At 36.7% G+C, this 16,233-nt stretch overlaps 1 protein-coding gene and 1 pseudogene across 1 annotated transcript; one reads left to right on the top strand and one right to left on the bottom strand.

Moving 5' to 3' along the window:
- The first annotated feature begins 446 nt into the window (after positions 1–446).
- On the top strand, positions 447–1,097 carry LOC109237688 (zinc finger MYM-type protein 1-like). Its single transcript, XM_019404022.1, has one exon. It carries the CDS (start codon positions 447–449, stop codon positions 1,095–1,097), a length of 651 nt encoding a protein of 216 aa, XP_019259567.1.
- A 9,027-nt stretch (positions 1,098–10,124) lies between these two features.
- LOC109237687 overlaps positions 10,125–16,233 on the bottom strand; it is a 22,053-nt pseudogene continuing 15,944 nt past the window's right edge.

Below are 16,233 nucleotides of genomic sequence, written 5' to 3'. Positions count from 1 at the left end.
TGTTTGTTCAAAAATAAATTTATTCATGGAAAAGTACGGGCGAATTTTTATACAAAGAATGGTTTTAAGGCTTAGAATAAGGGTCTTGAAAGATTTCGTTTATATGTTGGTGGTGTTAATAGTGTCCATGATAAATGTTTTAAGAAGATGCTAGACTTATCAAATCAACATCAGTCAATTCAAGTTTTTTGATAAGCACTCCTATAAGTTGAAAAGTGAGTATCGGATGCGTTTAGAAGCATCAATTGATGTGGCAAGACTTCTATTGTTGTATGGATTACCTTTTAGGGGTCATGATGAAAGTGAAACTTCAACTAATCAAGGCCTCTTTCTAGGATTCTTATGGTGGCATGAGGACAAACATCCGGATATGGGAAAAGTCATATTAGAAAATGCTCCACAAAATGATACTTGGACTTGTCCTATGATCCAAAAGGATATTATCAATGTTTGTGCAAAAGAAAACAATAAAGGCTATAATTGGAGACTTGAATGGAGATTACCTTGGTATATTAGTTGATGAGCCCAAAGATATCTCACACAAAGAACATATGGCTCTTGTTTTGCGTTATGTTGATAAGAATGGTGAAGTGGTAGAGCCATTTGTTGGTCTTGTCCATGTTAGTGATACATCGGCATGCTCGTTGAAGGAAGAAATCTACTCTTTGCTTTCGGAGCACTCACTAAGTCCATCACAAATACGTGGACAAGGTTATGATGGAGCTAGTAACATGAGGGGGGAGATAAGTGGTCTCAAGAATTTGATTATGAAAGATAGTTCATCGGCATATTACATTCATTGCTTTGCGATAACACTTGTAGCTATTGCTAAAAAGAATTTGGATGTTGAGGACTTCTTTTGTCATGTTACTAACGTGTTGAATGTCATTGGAGGATCTTTTAAGCGCAGAGATTTGCTTCGACATCTTCAAGCTGAAAAGTTGGAGCAATTACTTGAGTCCGGTGAAGTTTATACTGGGCGAGGACTAAATCAAGAATGCAGGCTTCAAAGACCAGGTGACACTCGTTGGGGGTCACATTTCAAAATATTAGATAACTTTATTGTTATTTTCTCATCTATTGTTCGTGTGCTTTAAGTGATTAAATATGAAGGTTCTACCTCAAATGAGAGAAATGAAGCAAAATATCTTTTGAGTGAGATAACAACATTCAAATTTGTTTTTATGCTTCACTTGATGTTGAAAGTTTGGCAATATCAAATGAGTTGGACAAGATCCTACACAAGAGGGATAATGATATTGTTAATGCCGTGGAGTTTCTTAACATCACAAAGAAAAGATTGCAAGATATGAGAGAATGGATGTGAATCTTTACTAGATGGTGTTTCATCATTTTGTGTTATGTATGACATTTTGATTCCCAAGATGGATAAATTTTATTTTCCTGGAAAGTCGAAGCGCAAGTCTTTTGGTGTTTGCTATTCACACTACTTGCGTGTTGATATCTTTTATGTTGTAATTGATGTAAAACTTCAAGAGCTTAATGACCGTTTTGATGTAGTGAGTAGCGATTTTCTTCTCGGGATGACTAGCTTGAATCCAGCCAATTCTTTTGCTAATTTTGATAAAGGTAGAATAATCACTTTAGCAAAATATTACCCAAGTGAGTTTGATGGAGTACAGATTTGAGACTTGAGTTATCAACTTGATACTTTTATAGTTCATATGCGAGCTGGTAATCCCAAGTTCTCCAATTTACAAGGAACTAGTGATTTGGCAAAAGCATTGGTTGAGGCAAATATTGTGAAGACTTATTCATATGTATATTTACTTGTGAAGTTGACTCTGATTTTACCTGTTGTTTAGTTTGTTACATAGATCGTGATGTATTCACAAATGTAAGTAATTATGTCATTATAAATCGTTTTCATAATATGAAAACTCGTCGAGGACAATTGCAAATAGGTGATGTATGTTTATAATATTAATATTATTTTTGGAGGTTTTATGGTTGCGTCAATTAGTTATAGTTATTATACTTTTTTCGTTTAATCGATTTGTCTATATAAATAAAAAAGATGAATAACCCGAACCGACACCCGAGTTGATCAAATCGATTAGCTTGGCACCCAAAACCTCCAAATCTTGGATCCGCCTCTACAAGAAAGAAGTTCAATTTATCGACGGGATGATCAAATGACCAAAAGAGAGTTTTGGGAACTGAAGACTTGTGGAGGTCGCCGAAGACTTGTGGGCAAGTATTAAGGAGTATTTTTGTTAAAATAGCACGGGCTAGTCAATTATGGACTGGTCATTCAAAAATAGTCAGCGTTTGTCAAGTCATTGAAAAATAGCCACTATTTTGCTGCAACAGAGACCGGTCCAACATAATATATTGGAGTTCGGTGCACCTGTGTATGAACTTCCAGCATATTATGCTGGACTGGTATACTTTGCTGGCTCCAATATAATATACTATAGTTCCAGCAAAGTATACAGGAGTATTTTCCGGATTTTTAACAGTGTTTTTATCCAGATTTATCTTTACATGAAAAGTGGCTAAATTTCGATGACTTTTAAAATTGTGGCTATATTTAAATGACCACTTGTAAATCTAGCTATTTTTTAATATGTCCGAGTATTTTTCCATGAGCAATGGTCCGGGAATATAGCAATTAAAGGCTGATCTTGCAGAACACAAACAAAAGGGTTTGTCCATAGTTGATTACTATGGCAAACTAACGAAACTTTGGGAAGAGCTTGTCTGATTTGCAAGTGCAGAAACTGCACTAGTGATCTTGGTACAATATTGGAGAAGAAAAGGGAAGAGGAGAATGTAAGTCTTTTCCTGTTGGGATAGGATAAGATGATGTATGGGACGGCGCAATCAAACTTGTTTTCCCAGGATACACTACCGGCGTTGAATCGAACTTACTCAAACTGGGTCAGGAAGAATGATCAAAGATTATGATTCGAGGAATGAATGAGCATAATGACATGATGAATTTTGCAGTGCAAAACACACCACTGTATAAAAGTTGACATGAAGAAAAGGATAAGTTTTCGGTTTAATCTTATTGCAAACAATCAAAGTACGATGTGAAGAATTATTTCCTGGTTATTAGCTATCCCGACTGGTGGGGAGACCGTTCCCTTGGCGACGAGAAAATTAGTAGCTGCGGTAAGGGACAACAGTAGCCGCAAAGTGGTGGCTCAATCAGAGGATGTGGTCGCTGTTGGGATAAAAAAAAATATCCCGCCCAGGAATAATATGTACGATAAATAACAATAACACAAGAGAGTAACAACGACACCAAATATTTTAACGGGATAAAATACAATACCCCAGCGGAGCAATATTACCACTATAATATTACAACTTAGTAGTGTCAAGAGACTATTACAACTTCGAAAGAAATAACACTCTTTATTTTAAACACCTCACTACAATATTACTCTCACTCACTATTTATCTCACAGACTACAATCTGTGAATTACTCTCTCTACGCTCTATTGCACTCTCTCTGATTTTGGTGTATCTGAAATGAAGAACGAAAGCTTCTATTTATAGGAAAAGTTTCCAGATTTGGCTTTCTAAAATCAGATTTGTCTTTTGCAAAATCTGATTTGCAAATTGCACGTTTAAGCAACTTGTTGTCTTCTTTTTCTTTTTCTTTTATTTATATGGGTCCCACAAATCTCTCCCTTAATTTTAATTTTTCTTCTTCATTCCAAGTCCTGATCTCAATCTCTGGAAGTCATCAAACTTGAGAGGCTTTGTAAAAAATATCAGCAACTTGATCATGAGACTTCACATATTTGAGCTCAACTTCCTTCTTGGCAATGCATTCTCTGATGAAGTGATACCTTGTATCAATATGCTTGCTTCGATCGTGATACACTGGATTCTTCGCGAGTGCCTGTGCGGATTTGTTATGAATACAAATCTCTGTAGCTTCAATTTGTGGTAAATTGAGCTCCTTCAATAATCTTCTCAGCCAAATAGCATGACAGGTACAGGATGTTGCTGCTATATATTTAGCTTCACAAGTCGAGAGAGTAACAATGGATTGTTTCTTTGAACTCCAAGAAATAACAGAATCACCCAAGAAAAATACAAAACCAGTTGTACTTTTTCTATCATCAATATCTCCGGCATAATCACTATCACAAAATCCCATAAGGTTGAAATCATTAGAAGAAGAATAAAATAACCCAAAGTCAGTCGTACCTTTTAGGTACCGAAGAATTCTTCTAGTGACTTTGAAATGAGTGGAGGTAGGAGCCTCCATGAAGCGGCTTACTACTCCAACTACAATGAGTTTATCTGGCCTGGTACAAGTCAAGTACCTCAAACTTCCCACAAGACTTTTGGAAAATGTGGGATCCACTTTTTCTCCTTCATCAAACTTGGACAATTTTGTCCCACTCTCCATCGGTGTGTTCACGGGGTTGCAATCGAGCATGTTGAACTTCTTCAATATCTCTTTTGTATAGCTTTCTTGAGAGATAAAAATTCCATCCTCCATCTGCTTCACTTCTAGGCCCAGGTAATATGACATGAGCCCTACGTCAGTCATCTCGAACACACGGGACATATCTTTCTTAAAAGCTTCAAACAAACTTGGGTTATTGCCCGTGAAAATAAGATCATCAACATAAAGACAAACAAGCAAGATATCTCCATTAGTATGAACTTTAAGGTAAAGAGCATATTCATGGAGACAACGAGTAAACCCATTGTCTTGAAAATACTTGTCGATGCAACTATTCCATGCTCGTGGGGCTTGCTTTAATTCATATAAATCTTTCTTCAACCGCAACACTTTATCTTCATGGTTTTTTACCACGAATCCCAATAGTTGTTCAACATAGACTTCTTCTTCAAGATAGCCATTCAAGAAAGCTGACTTGACATCTAGTTGATGGATCTTCCACTTCATTTGTGCCGCCAAAGAGATCAGCAAACGAATTGTCTCCATGCGGGCGACAGGTGCATAGACTTCTTCATAGTCAATGCCTTGCCTTTGCTTGTAGCCTTTAGCCACAAGTCGTGCCTTGTATTTCTCCACATCTCCATCAGCATTCTTCTTTATTTTGTGTACCCATTTCACTCCAATTGCTCGATGACCCTTGGGAAGAGTTGTTAATCCCAAGTGTTGTTCTTCGCTATTGACTCAATCTCCTCCTCCATGGCTTGTCTCCACTTTTTGTTTCTAACAGCTTCATCAAAGTTCATTGGTTCACTGTCAGCAAAGAGACAACATAAAAAATCAAAATTAGTAACTTCTTCAGTGTCCTCATAGAGCTCTTGAATACTCCTTGTCCTTTGCGGTTGTTCATTTGAACTTTCTTGGGAAGAGGGAGATGCAACATTGGTTGGAGAAGGAGGTGGAGTTGTATCCTGCACAGGTTCCACGGTCTCTGGTTCTTCTTCACCACCAAAATATGGAAGAAAATCATATGAAGTTTCTTCCTGAGCTTCCCAATCCCATGCCAATTCTTCATCAAATTCAACATCGCGACTTACCACCACCTTACCACTGCTTGGGTTGTATAACTTGTATCCTTTTGAACTCGTATCATAGCCAACAAACACATGCTTGACACTTCGATCGTCAAGCTTCGCTCTCCCTTGCTGTGGCACATGAGCATAGGCTATGCTCCCAAAGATTCTCAAGTGCTTGACACTTGATTTTCTTCCACTCCATGCTTCTTGGGGGGTTTGATCTCTAACATTTCTTGTTAGAGACCTGTTGTTCAAATAAACTGCACAAGAAACAACTTCGGCCCAAAATTCCTTGGGCATATTTTTAGCTTTCAACATACATCTAGCCTTATTAAGAATCGTTCGATTCTTTCTCTATGCAACACCATTTTGTTGGGGTGAATAAGGTACCGTTAGAGGGCGACGAATTCCATGAGACTGACAAAAGTCATTAAATTCGTTTGAAGTGAATTCGCCTCCTCTATCGGACCTTAGAGCTTTAATTTCATAGCCACTTTCTTTCTCCACAAGTACTTTGAAATTTTTAAAAACAGCAAAAGCTTCAGATTTTTGGTTCAAGAAATAAACCCAAGTCTTTCTACTAAAACCATCAATGAAGAGCAGAAAGTATTTACTTTTACCAAAGGAAGGTGGATTGATTGGTCCACACACATCAATGTGAACAAGCTGGAGCGGCTTGGTTGATCTTGACATGGCCTCCTTTGGAAAACTTCTCCTTGCATGTTTTCCAAGAAGACAAGCTTCACACAGTTGATTTGGATGGTATCCCATGTACCATATTCTTTTCTCCCATTGTTTTGAGCGCTTCAAAATTCAAGTGCCCAAATCGCATGTGCCAACACCATGATTCATCTTGCACATTAGCCTTCAAACACTTTGCATCAATTGTTTTAAGACTCAAAGAAAATAATCTATTCTTTGCCACATGCACTTTAGCAATTAGAATTCCACTTGAATCTCTAAGCCAAAGATGCATATTTTTCATGTGGATGTCATATTCCTTTTCAAGAAGTTGGCCCAAACTCAAAATATTACTTTTTAATTTTGGCACATAATAAACATCTTGAATTAGCTTGTGACTACCATCTTTACAAGAGATTAGAATCGTACCTATCCCTTCGATTTGAATCTTTGAGGTATCTCCAAAGGACACATTACCTCTCACCATTTTATTGATCTCCACAAACTTTTCTTTGCATCCACACATATGATTGCTTGCTCCATTGTCCAAATACCACGAGCTGCAATCATCCCTGTCTTCTTCCTTGAGTGCCAGCAATAACGTTGACTCATCTTCTTCTTTCTTGTCGTCAATAAGGTTAGCTTTCTCTTCAACATTGCTACGAAATTCCCAAGAGTAATGGCCAAATTTATGACAATTATAGCACTCAAATTTTGATTTGTCATACCTTTGTCCATTATTTTCTTGATAGTAGCCACGTCCTCTTCCTCCTCTATGTCCATGACCACGACCTCTGAATGTTTGGTGGATTTTAGCTTCATTGTTGAAGTTGTTACCGTTACTTCTTCCTCGTCCATGACCGCCATGGCCTCGTCCTCGTCCATTCCCTCGATAGCTTTTTTCACCTCCATAACCCTTGAAGGATGCCTGAGTTTTAAGAAGTTACTCCAATGGCACTTCTTGTCTCCTCTTGATCTTTTCTTCATGGGCCTGTAAAGAACCCTCCAATTGCTCCACCATCATTGAGTCTAAATCTTTAGACTCTTCAATAGCACACACCACAAAATCGAATTTAGGTGTTAAAGTGCGAAGGATCTTTTCTACCACACGAACATCTTTTATGTCCTCCCGGTATCTTCTTAATTGATTCACAACAGCCTTTACTTTTGAACAATAATCCGAAATGCATTCGCATTCTTTCATTTTTAAAACTTCAAAATCAGCCCTTAGAGTTTGAAGTTTTACCTTCCTCACCTTGTCAACTCCTTGAAGAGAATTTTGTAAAATCTCCCAATCTTCCTTTGAGGCGGTAGCATCTGCCACCTTCTCAAACATGGCATCATCCAAACATTGGTGGATGAACGTGAGGGCTTGTTGATCCTTCTTCCTTGTCTTTGCCAAGACATCTTTTTCATTTTGAGGCAGAGCTTCCTCATTATCGGGTTTTGCATACCCTCTATCTACGATTTCCCACACATCCTGGGAGCCTAGAATGGCTTTCATACGTAGACACCATTTCTCATAATTATTTGTGAGACGGGGATACTGAAAAGACAGCAGACCATTACTCGCCATGGCTCTGATACCACGTTGTTGGAAAATAAAAAATAAATATCCCGCCCGGGAATAATATCTACGATAAATAACAATAACACAAGAGAGTAACAACGACACCAAATATTTTAACGGGATAAAATACAATACCCCAGCGAAGCAATATTACCACTTATAATATTACAACTTAGTAGTGTCAAGAGACTACTACAACTTCGAAAGAAATAACACTCTTTATTTTAAACACCTCACTACAATATTATCCCCACTCACTATTTATCTCACAGACTACAATCTGTGGATTACTCTCTCTACGCTCTATTGCACTCTCTCTGATTTTGGTGTATCTGAAATGAAGAACGTAAGCTTCTATTTATAGGAAAAGTTTCCAGATTTGGCTTTCTAAAATCAGATTTGCATCTTTCCAAATCAGATTTGTCTTTTGCAAAATCTGATTTGCAAATTGCACGTTTAAGCAACTTGTTGTCTTTTTTTTCTTTTTCTTTTATTTATATGGGTCCCACAGTCGCGGAGGTGCTGTACGGGCAAATGCAGTACATGCTGCAGGAGGCGGACCAAGTGCAGCAACAACAGATCTAGCAGAAAATTGGGAGTGTCGGGCTTTAGCAGGGAACAATGGCAAACATTGTTCGCAATATTTAATAATCAACAGTCAAGTTCAAGTGAGACGGTGATGAGTAAGTGCAAAAATACATCGTGGATCATCGATACAGAGGCATTTAATAATATGACAGGTAGTTTACAACTTTTAAATAATCTGTAGGAAATACCAAGATGCCCCGTAACTTTACCGAATGGAAGCAACCTCCAAGCTTGAAGGCAATTTGGTTCTTAAAAATATTCTCTATGTTCCGCGCCTAACGTGCAACTTAATATCTGTATCACAATTGATAGATCAACTGGATTATTTTGTCACATTAACTAAAAATTTGTGTGTCATACAGGACCGCACCTCGAGAATGCTAATTGGAGAGGGTAAAAGAAAAGACGGACTCTACAATTTTTGGAACAGACAATAGGTTCATGCTTTGAAGATGGACAATATAGGCTAACTGGACCTTTAGCATAGGCGATTAGGACATCCATCTCAACAAGTGACTAGATTAATTTCTGCATAATGATGTCTTGAATAAAAGTGGTAACGTATATCTTCTTGCAAAACAAACCAGAAAGAAATTTCCTTTGAGTAATTCTAGAGCTTTTGGTATTTTTGAATTGATTCATTATGGTTTATGGGGTCATATTGCACTCTATCTTTCTATGGAGCGTCATATCTTTTAACTATAGTTGATGATTATTCTCGTGGTATATGAATCTTTTGTTAACTGATAAGAAAGAAGTGGCACAAATGCTGAATTTTTGTTTTGCTAAAGACAAACAATTTAGCCAGAGCGTTAAGATCCTCAAGAGCGATAATGGAACAAATTTAGAGAAATTATTTTCTTAAGTACTAGTATACGTACCCGTGATGCGCGGATTAATTTAATGAGAAAATGAACGGAGAGCAATAATAGGAAAAAAAGTATATTCAAGTAAAAATTTAGTGACCGTATTCAAAAGAATTAAACCAAAACAGAAATAAATGAATTTGTGTTTGTTGTTTCTAAAAGATTTTTCCATGCCATTTATTTGTATTCATCGGTCAAATTACAGCTTGAATTAATAAACCCTCCATGATTGCATCGATTTTTTTTCTCTCTTTGATGTTTGCATAGCTAAGTTGGTTAATTAAATTATTATTTTTTAAATTAAAATTATGCATTATGGTTATGAAGGTTTAGGTATATGACAGACTAATCTTTTAAAGGCAAAGCAGCTTAAGATTTTTGCACGTAAGAGCAGTTTTGGAAGGTTATGCATTATCTTATATAACTTATAAATTCCAATATTTGATCATTGATAATATACAAATTAATTTAATGTTATTTGGAAGTTATTGATATGGAGAGATTTGTTCTTTGTTTAGTATTACCGACTATTAGTTGATTTATTTTTTAAGCACACAACTTAGAAAATCATATTGTTTCAATATAATTACACGCCTGAATGGGGTGTGAACTTTTGTTAGTCCACAAAAATGTAAGATAGAATGTTGGGAAGTTAATACTTGTGCAATATTACCCCTTGATAAAACATAACATATAAAAGATTGTACATAACAACTGTACATTATTAAATACATATATAAGGCTTGCTAAAATATTTGCTTCATCATTAACATGTACTGCCAAACAGAATATCAGAAAAATCCTAAGTGAAGAATAAAGAACTAAATTAACCTTTAATTTGTTAAAATGTATAACCACCAAATTAAATATAAGAAAAATCCTATTGTACTTCTAAGAGACTCATAATGGCAAATAAAGTTGTGGAAACGTATTCCTCTTTGAAATCCAATCACCTTTGAAATCTCACATTGCACATCTTTCCAGTAATAATGCCAAATTTGAAGCAGTGGCTTAAGCAGTCGAACATTTGATTTGGAGCTGCAATTTGAATCTCAGATTTCAACAACATAGCATGTGCTACAAATTCAGCATACTGCTCGCCAGCTTGAAAAATAAAGTTATGATGCATCTCCCAGCTCCTTTTTGCCTTCAGTAATTGCAAATTGGGCTTGTTTATTATAAACCGAATTTAGAATCAGAATCGCGCTACGACCCTTTCGCTAGAAAGAACAACACACCTGCGAACAGACTGAAATTCAGAAGCTGACATTGAACCACCAGTGACAATCCCCTCTTTCAAATCGACATTACAAAACTGTAAAAATGCAGAAAATAAGAAAACAAAAATAAATTACATTTAGTTAGTCGTTCCAAATAGAATGTTGTAAAAATCCAGGTTATAATTTGTTGCAATTAACACAACTGAACATGAAAGGGAAAGTTAGACTACTTACTGGAAAAAACTGACTAAGTGGTAAGCATTTTAACAATTGGTATATGCACAACTCATCTCTCATTTATGTGAAGCAGTTCAAAGCCTTAAAACTTGAATATGTTTCTAGTTATTCTCCCCACACACACACACACACAAACACAAAAGAAATGCACTTCTGGAACTGCAAGTAACATTATAGTCGATTGGCCGCCAAGTTACTCCCTTCGTTCCAATGCATCTGCTATGAGAACCAACAATAAAGCTGATTAATTTATAAAAAAGTGGATGCTTATCACACTAACTATATTTCAAACCAAAAAATGAGTAGACCGATTATCAGTACACTGAAACATCCATAAGTTTATTTAATCCAATTACATTTGATGAAATTTCACAATGTCCGGTTGATGAATTACCATATTAAAACCAAATTCGTATATGAAATTCATTGCTTCTTCAAAAATGCGATGTAAGAAGTCTGTTAATCCATGTTATGGCAAATCATGACATATTTGTATTTGTAATATTTTTTAAAAAGTTAATTTATATACAGAATAGTGAAATAGAGAAATATATAAGAAAAGAGCAGAAAAGTAAAGTGTACCTATTACATGCTTCAGATATCTTGTCAACAGCTATTGTCGCACTTGGTTAATGAATTTCAGCAACAAAAGTTGTACTTAAACCTCAAAAAAGATATTGATTATCTTTCGAGTGTCAGACTAAATTTCGAAAAACTTCTTTAAATACAACATTTGTAGCTTCAGTAGTTATATTCCCATCGTCATCACAAACCAATATTTTTAATCCCTTTCTACTCGTCACTCGAGAAAGAGCAACATATAGCTGTCCATGTGTAAAAACTGGTTTCTTTAAAAATAATCCCACGTGAGACAATGACTGTCCTTGGCTTTTGTTGATTGTCATGGCAAAAGATACAATGATTGGAAATTGTCTTCGCTGGAACTTGAATGGAATTCTAGCATCAGATGGAGTCAATGTCATTCTTGGAATAAACACTTTCTGTCCAGCCATCTGTCCCGCTAAAACCTTGGCTTCAATAACTTGATTTTCAAGTTTAGTTATGATCAACCTTGTTCCATTATATAATCCTGCTGACTGATCAATATTTCTTAATAACATTACTTGAATACCAACCTTTAGCGTAAGAGCATGATTTGGAACTCCAGAACATTTAATTGTATTTAAGAATTCAGGAGTGTGTACATGTTCCAGTGCTGAATAAGTACTGTCAGAGTTGCAGATTGTATCGGAACTCAAATATGATTTCTCAGAACTTTCATTAAGGGAAATCATATATTCGTTGATTGATTCCACCATATCAAGAGTTGGAGTAAGAATGGCTCTTTGTTGTAGGTATCCTATATCATTGCAACGACTGTTGAAATTCGGATACGTACTTTCTACAATTGCAGATGTTGGATCAACTGATTGTTTTATCAAAAGATCATCTGGTATTTGGACTTTTTCATTGCCATCAACAGAAGTACCAACTATACCATCGCCAATTGCCAAGATCCAATTTGAAAAAACTCTCAACTCATCTACATGTGTCCCTATTTCATTACCTTGTAATCTCATATTCTTTGTTAACTTTAACAGTTGACAGTGAGGCCACAAATAAGAAGAATTGAGAGAAGCATTAACAATATCTTGCCTACTACCTTTTGGAATAACAGGTAATATTTGTCTGAAGTCACCACCAAGAACAATTGTTTTACCTCCAAATGGTCGGTGTAAATTGGATGCATCTTTAAACCTAAGAATATCTCTTAAAGTTTTATCAAGAGCTTCAAAACAATATCTATGCATCATGGGTGCCTCATCCCAGATAATCTACTTTGCCTTAGTAATTAAATTTGCTAAAGGAGTACCTTGCTTTATATTACATGTTGAATCTTCAGTTACATTTAGAGGAATCACAAATCTTGAATGAGCAGTTCGACCACCTGGTAACAACAAAGATGCAATCCCGCTAGATGCAACAGTTAACACAATATCTCCTCTAGATCTTATGGCGGAAGATAGAGTTCTCCAAATAAAAGTCTTGCCCGTTCCTCCAAAACCATATAAAAAGAAAAACCCACCTTTGTCTTCATTCACATCTCTTATTATTTTTTCATAAATTGACTTTTGCTCATCTGTCAAATTCTTTACTAATTGTTCATGTTCCTCTGTCAAAGCGCGTTTATTATAACGCAATTCGTCTCGTATTAATCTATTATTGTTATCAACTTCTTCCGTATTATAAACAGGCCTTGGCATTGTTGGAAAATCCACAAAACTTCTTCCACAACCTTTCGAAAAAGTTTCAAGCTTTTGCAAACAATGATTTTTCAATTCTTCATCTGTTAGGTCAGCTTCTGAAATAACATTAGAATATAAAATAATGAAATACAATTAAATGGTAAAGTTGAATTTAGCCACATGAAATTAGTAATAAAATTAACGAAAAAATATAGTGTTCAATAGTAGTGTACATTAATTTTAAACACATTTAACGTACATAGAATTTGAACGAATAATATAGTTCAAACCATGTGGTTTTTTTTATTTTTAAAAATTATTCTTAATTTTATGCATATTATTATTCATAACCTATAAAAAAAAAGCAGTTTTTGCTATCCAAAAAAAATGAATTGAAATTTTTTCAATTAAAGTAGAGAATGCATAAAAGCGATTATAGGCTTTCCCAAAGTTTTAGGGCATTAAACACAATGCATTAATTTTCTATTAGTTTTTATGTCTGAAAAATGCATTAATTAGTACCAATATTATTCCTATGATGTAAACACAACACTATATTAAAAAGATATGAACATAAAAAAATATTGTTTAACGAACCTTAAGTTGTGGAGTGAATTTTGTATGAAGTTGAAAAATCAATAAGAAGAAATAAATGAACAATCAGGTTAATATGAATGAAGTAATTAAAAATAAAGCTAAGTAATAAAGTTAAGCAAATCAACCATTCTTCATAATTGTCATATCATAACTGGAAACTTTAACCATTAAATACGTACCCGGGTGATCCAATATTCTTCTTTCTTCATAAAGGATATCTTCTGATAGTAAATGCCATTTTGCTTGCCAACACTTTCTGGACGTGACATTGAATTTGATAAAAGTAGCATAGCAAATAATTGTGTCACGACCCTAGTTCACCAATCGTGAACATGTCGTGACGGCACCTGGTCCCCATGACCAGGTAAGACTAACATCTGCGAAAATATAATACTTGCGAAAAAATAGAGAAAATCAAATCAGGTATCTAAAGGAAACTGTACTGAATGCCGCTTGGCAAGTACAACTCAATATCACAAGCCTAAAATAATTCCCAAAACCCGAAAACTCACGGGCAACACAGGCTACAGAAGTGAATAGTAAGGTTCCATACTCCAGAATTTCTAACAACCGAAAGAAGGAAAACTAAGTACTAAAGATAGAGTAAGAGGGAGACTCGTCGGACTGCGGATGCAGCAGATCTACCTCGAAGTCTCTGTAGTCCTCCTGCCTCACTGATAGTGCGCCTGAGTGGAGGTACCTGAATGATCTGCACATGAAAAAAATATGCGCAGGAAGGGCATGAGTACACCACAGCGGTACTCAGTAAGTGCCAAGCCTAACCTCGGTTGGGTAGCGACGAGGAAAGTCAGGGCCCTACTGAGACAATATATAATAATAATAATAATAATTTAATAGTATAAAAATCTGACAGATATAATAAGTACAACAGTGAGATAAGACAAGTCAACGAGGCTATAACAACTACACGAGTACAGAATAAACACAGCTTAATACCAATGGCAACAATGAGGATCTACCAGGATACCGTCCTGTAGCCCCTTTTTCTCAACTGACCAGTGGATCTCCCGGGATACCGTCCCGTAGCCATCATATGTGTGCGTCCGAAGGATCTTCCGGAATACTGTCCCGTAGTCCAACCATTAATGTGCAGGGGGGTCTATCGGGAATCGAACCCGCAGTCCCAAAGTAAAAGTGCAGGGGGATCTATCGGGAATCGAACCCGCAGTCCCAAAGTAAATGTGCAGGGGGATCTATCGGGAATCGAACCCGCAGTCCCAAAGTAAATGTGCAGGGGGATCTATCAGGAATCGAACCCGCATTCCCAAAGTAAATGTGCAAGGGGATCTATCGAGAATCGAACCCGCAGTCCCAAAGTAAACAAACAAGGGGGGGAGCTACCGGAATCCCACATCCGTAGTCCCAATGTAAATGCGCAACCACAACCAGAAGATATTCAGAAATGAAGTACAAAAGGCAAACATCAGGTAGTACTAGCCTAGCATGCTTCACGTAGTACAGTCAAGGCAACTTAAACAATTAGGCAAGTTAAATCAACTAAACATGCTTTTCTAATCTAACACATGTTATAGCTACAAGTAAAACAAGGCAAATATGAAGGAAACTCAGTCTCAATATCTTAAGTAAAAATCGGGTTTTTCAACAATTAGCTCAAGTACGCGCTCGTCACCTCACGTACAAGGCACTCAATTACCACATATCAAATCCTAAGGGGAAAGGTCCCCCACACAAGGTTAGACAAGCCACTTACCTCGAACCAGCTCAAAATCAACTAGAAACCACGCCTTTTCCACGAGTATCCGACTCCAAATGGCCCAAATCTATTCAATACATTTACATATCATAAATAACATCGCAAATAACTGGTTTTTCTATTTAATTCAAAGCTACGGCGTGAAATTAGGTGAAATGACCAAAATGCCCTTCAGGCCAACGCCTCGGAATCGAATAATTTTCACATTTTCGGAAACCTCGTACTCTCACGAGTCTAACCATATAAAAATCTCCCAAATCGGAGGTCAAATGCTCACTCAAAACTCAATGGTTTAGCCTATGAAGTTTTGCCCGATTTCTTCAAATTTTTGATCCCAAATTCGAATTTAAAGGGTGGATTTAACTACAAAATGATGAAATATAACTAGAAGGGATTAAAGAAACGTTACCCAATAGTCTTCTCTTCAAAACCCTCTGAAAATCGCCCTTGCCCGAGCTCAATTTGGTTTTTTTTCTAACTTATGAAATCAAACCCTCGAATTTTCTATATCAGAACAGGCATTTCCGCTTCTGCGGACAAGGGACCGCTTCTGCGGTCAGCGGGAATGAGTCGCTTCTGCGACTCTCACTAAAGAGCCAATGTACGCTTCTGCGGACCATTAACCGCTTATGCGGTTCCGCTTCTGCGAAATTTAAGCCGCTTCTGCGGTTCTAATAAAAGTCCAAGTTTCCGCATCTGCGGTTCTCTTTCTCGCAGATGCGAGGCCGCTCCTGCGAAATTTCCTCCGCATCTGCGGTACCTGAAAAACTCTGACCAAACCCGCTCCTACGATGACCAGGCCGCTTTTGCGGCTCCGCTTCTGCGGTTCCTAAGCCGCAGAAGCGAAAATACCAGAAGAGAGAAAAACCAGCTGCTGCAACACTTCAAAAATTCTTCCGTTAACCACCCGAAATCATCCCGAGGCCCCCGGGACCTCAACCAAAGAACCGATAGCACCTAATACCTCATTCAAACTTGTACCAACCTTAAACCACCTAAACAACGTTGAAAGTCGAATTAATC

This window comes from Nicotiana attenuata, unplaced genomic scaffold, assembly GCF_001879085.1.
Source record: "Nicotiana attenuata strain UT unplaced genomic scaffold, NIATTr2, whole genome shotgun sequence".
NCBI lineage: Eukaryota > Viridiplantae > Streptophyta > Magnoliopsida > Solanales > Solanaceae > Nicotiana > Nicotiana attenuata.
Note: the sequence above shows the minus strand (reverse complement) of the source record. Positions and strands in the feature narration are given on the sequence as shown.

Excerpts from the sequence above, each read along its gene's own strand:
- LOC109237688 (XM_019404022.1), top strand. The coding sequence starts at position 447 with ATGTTTGTGCAAAAGAAAACAATAAAGGCTATAATTGGAGACTTGAAT.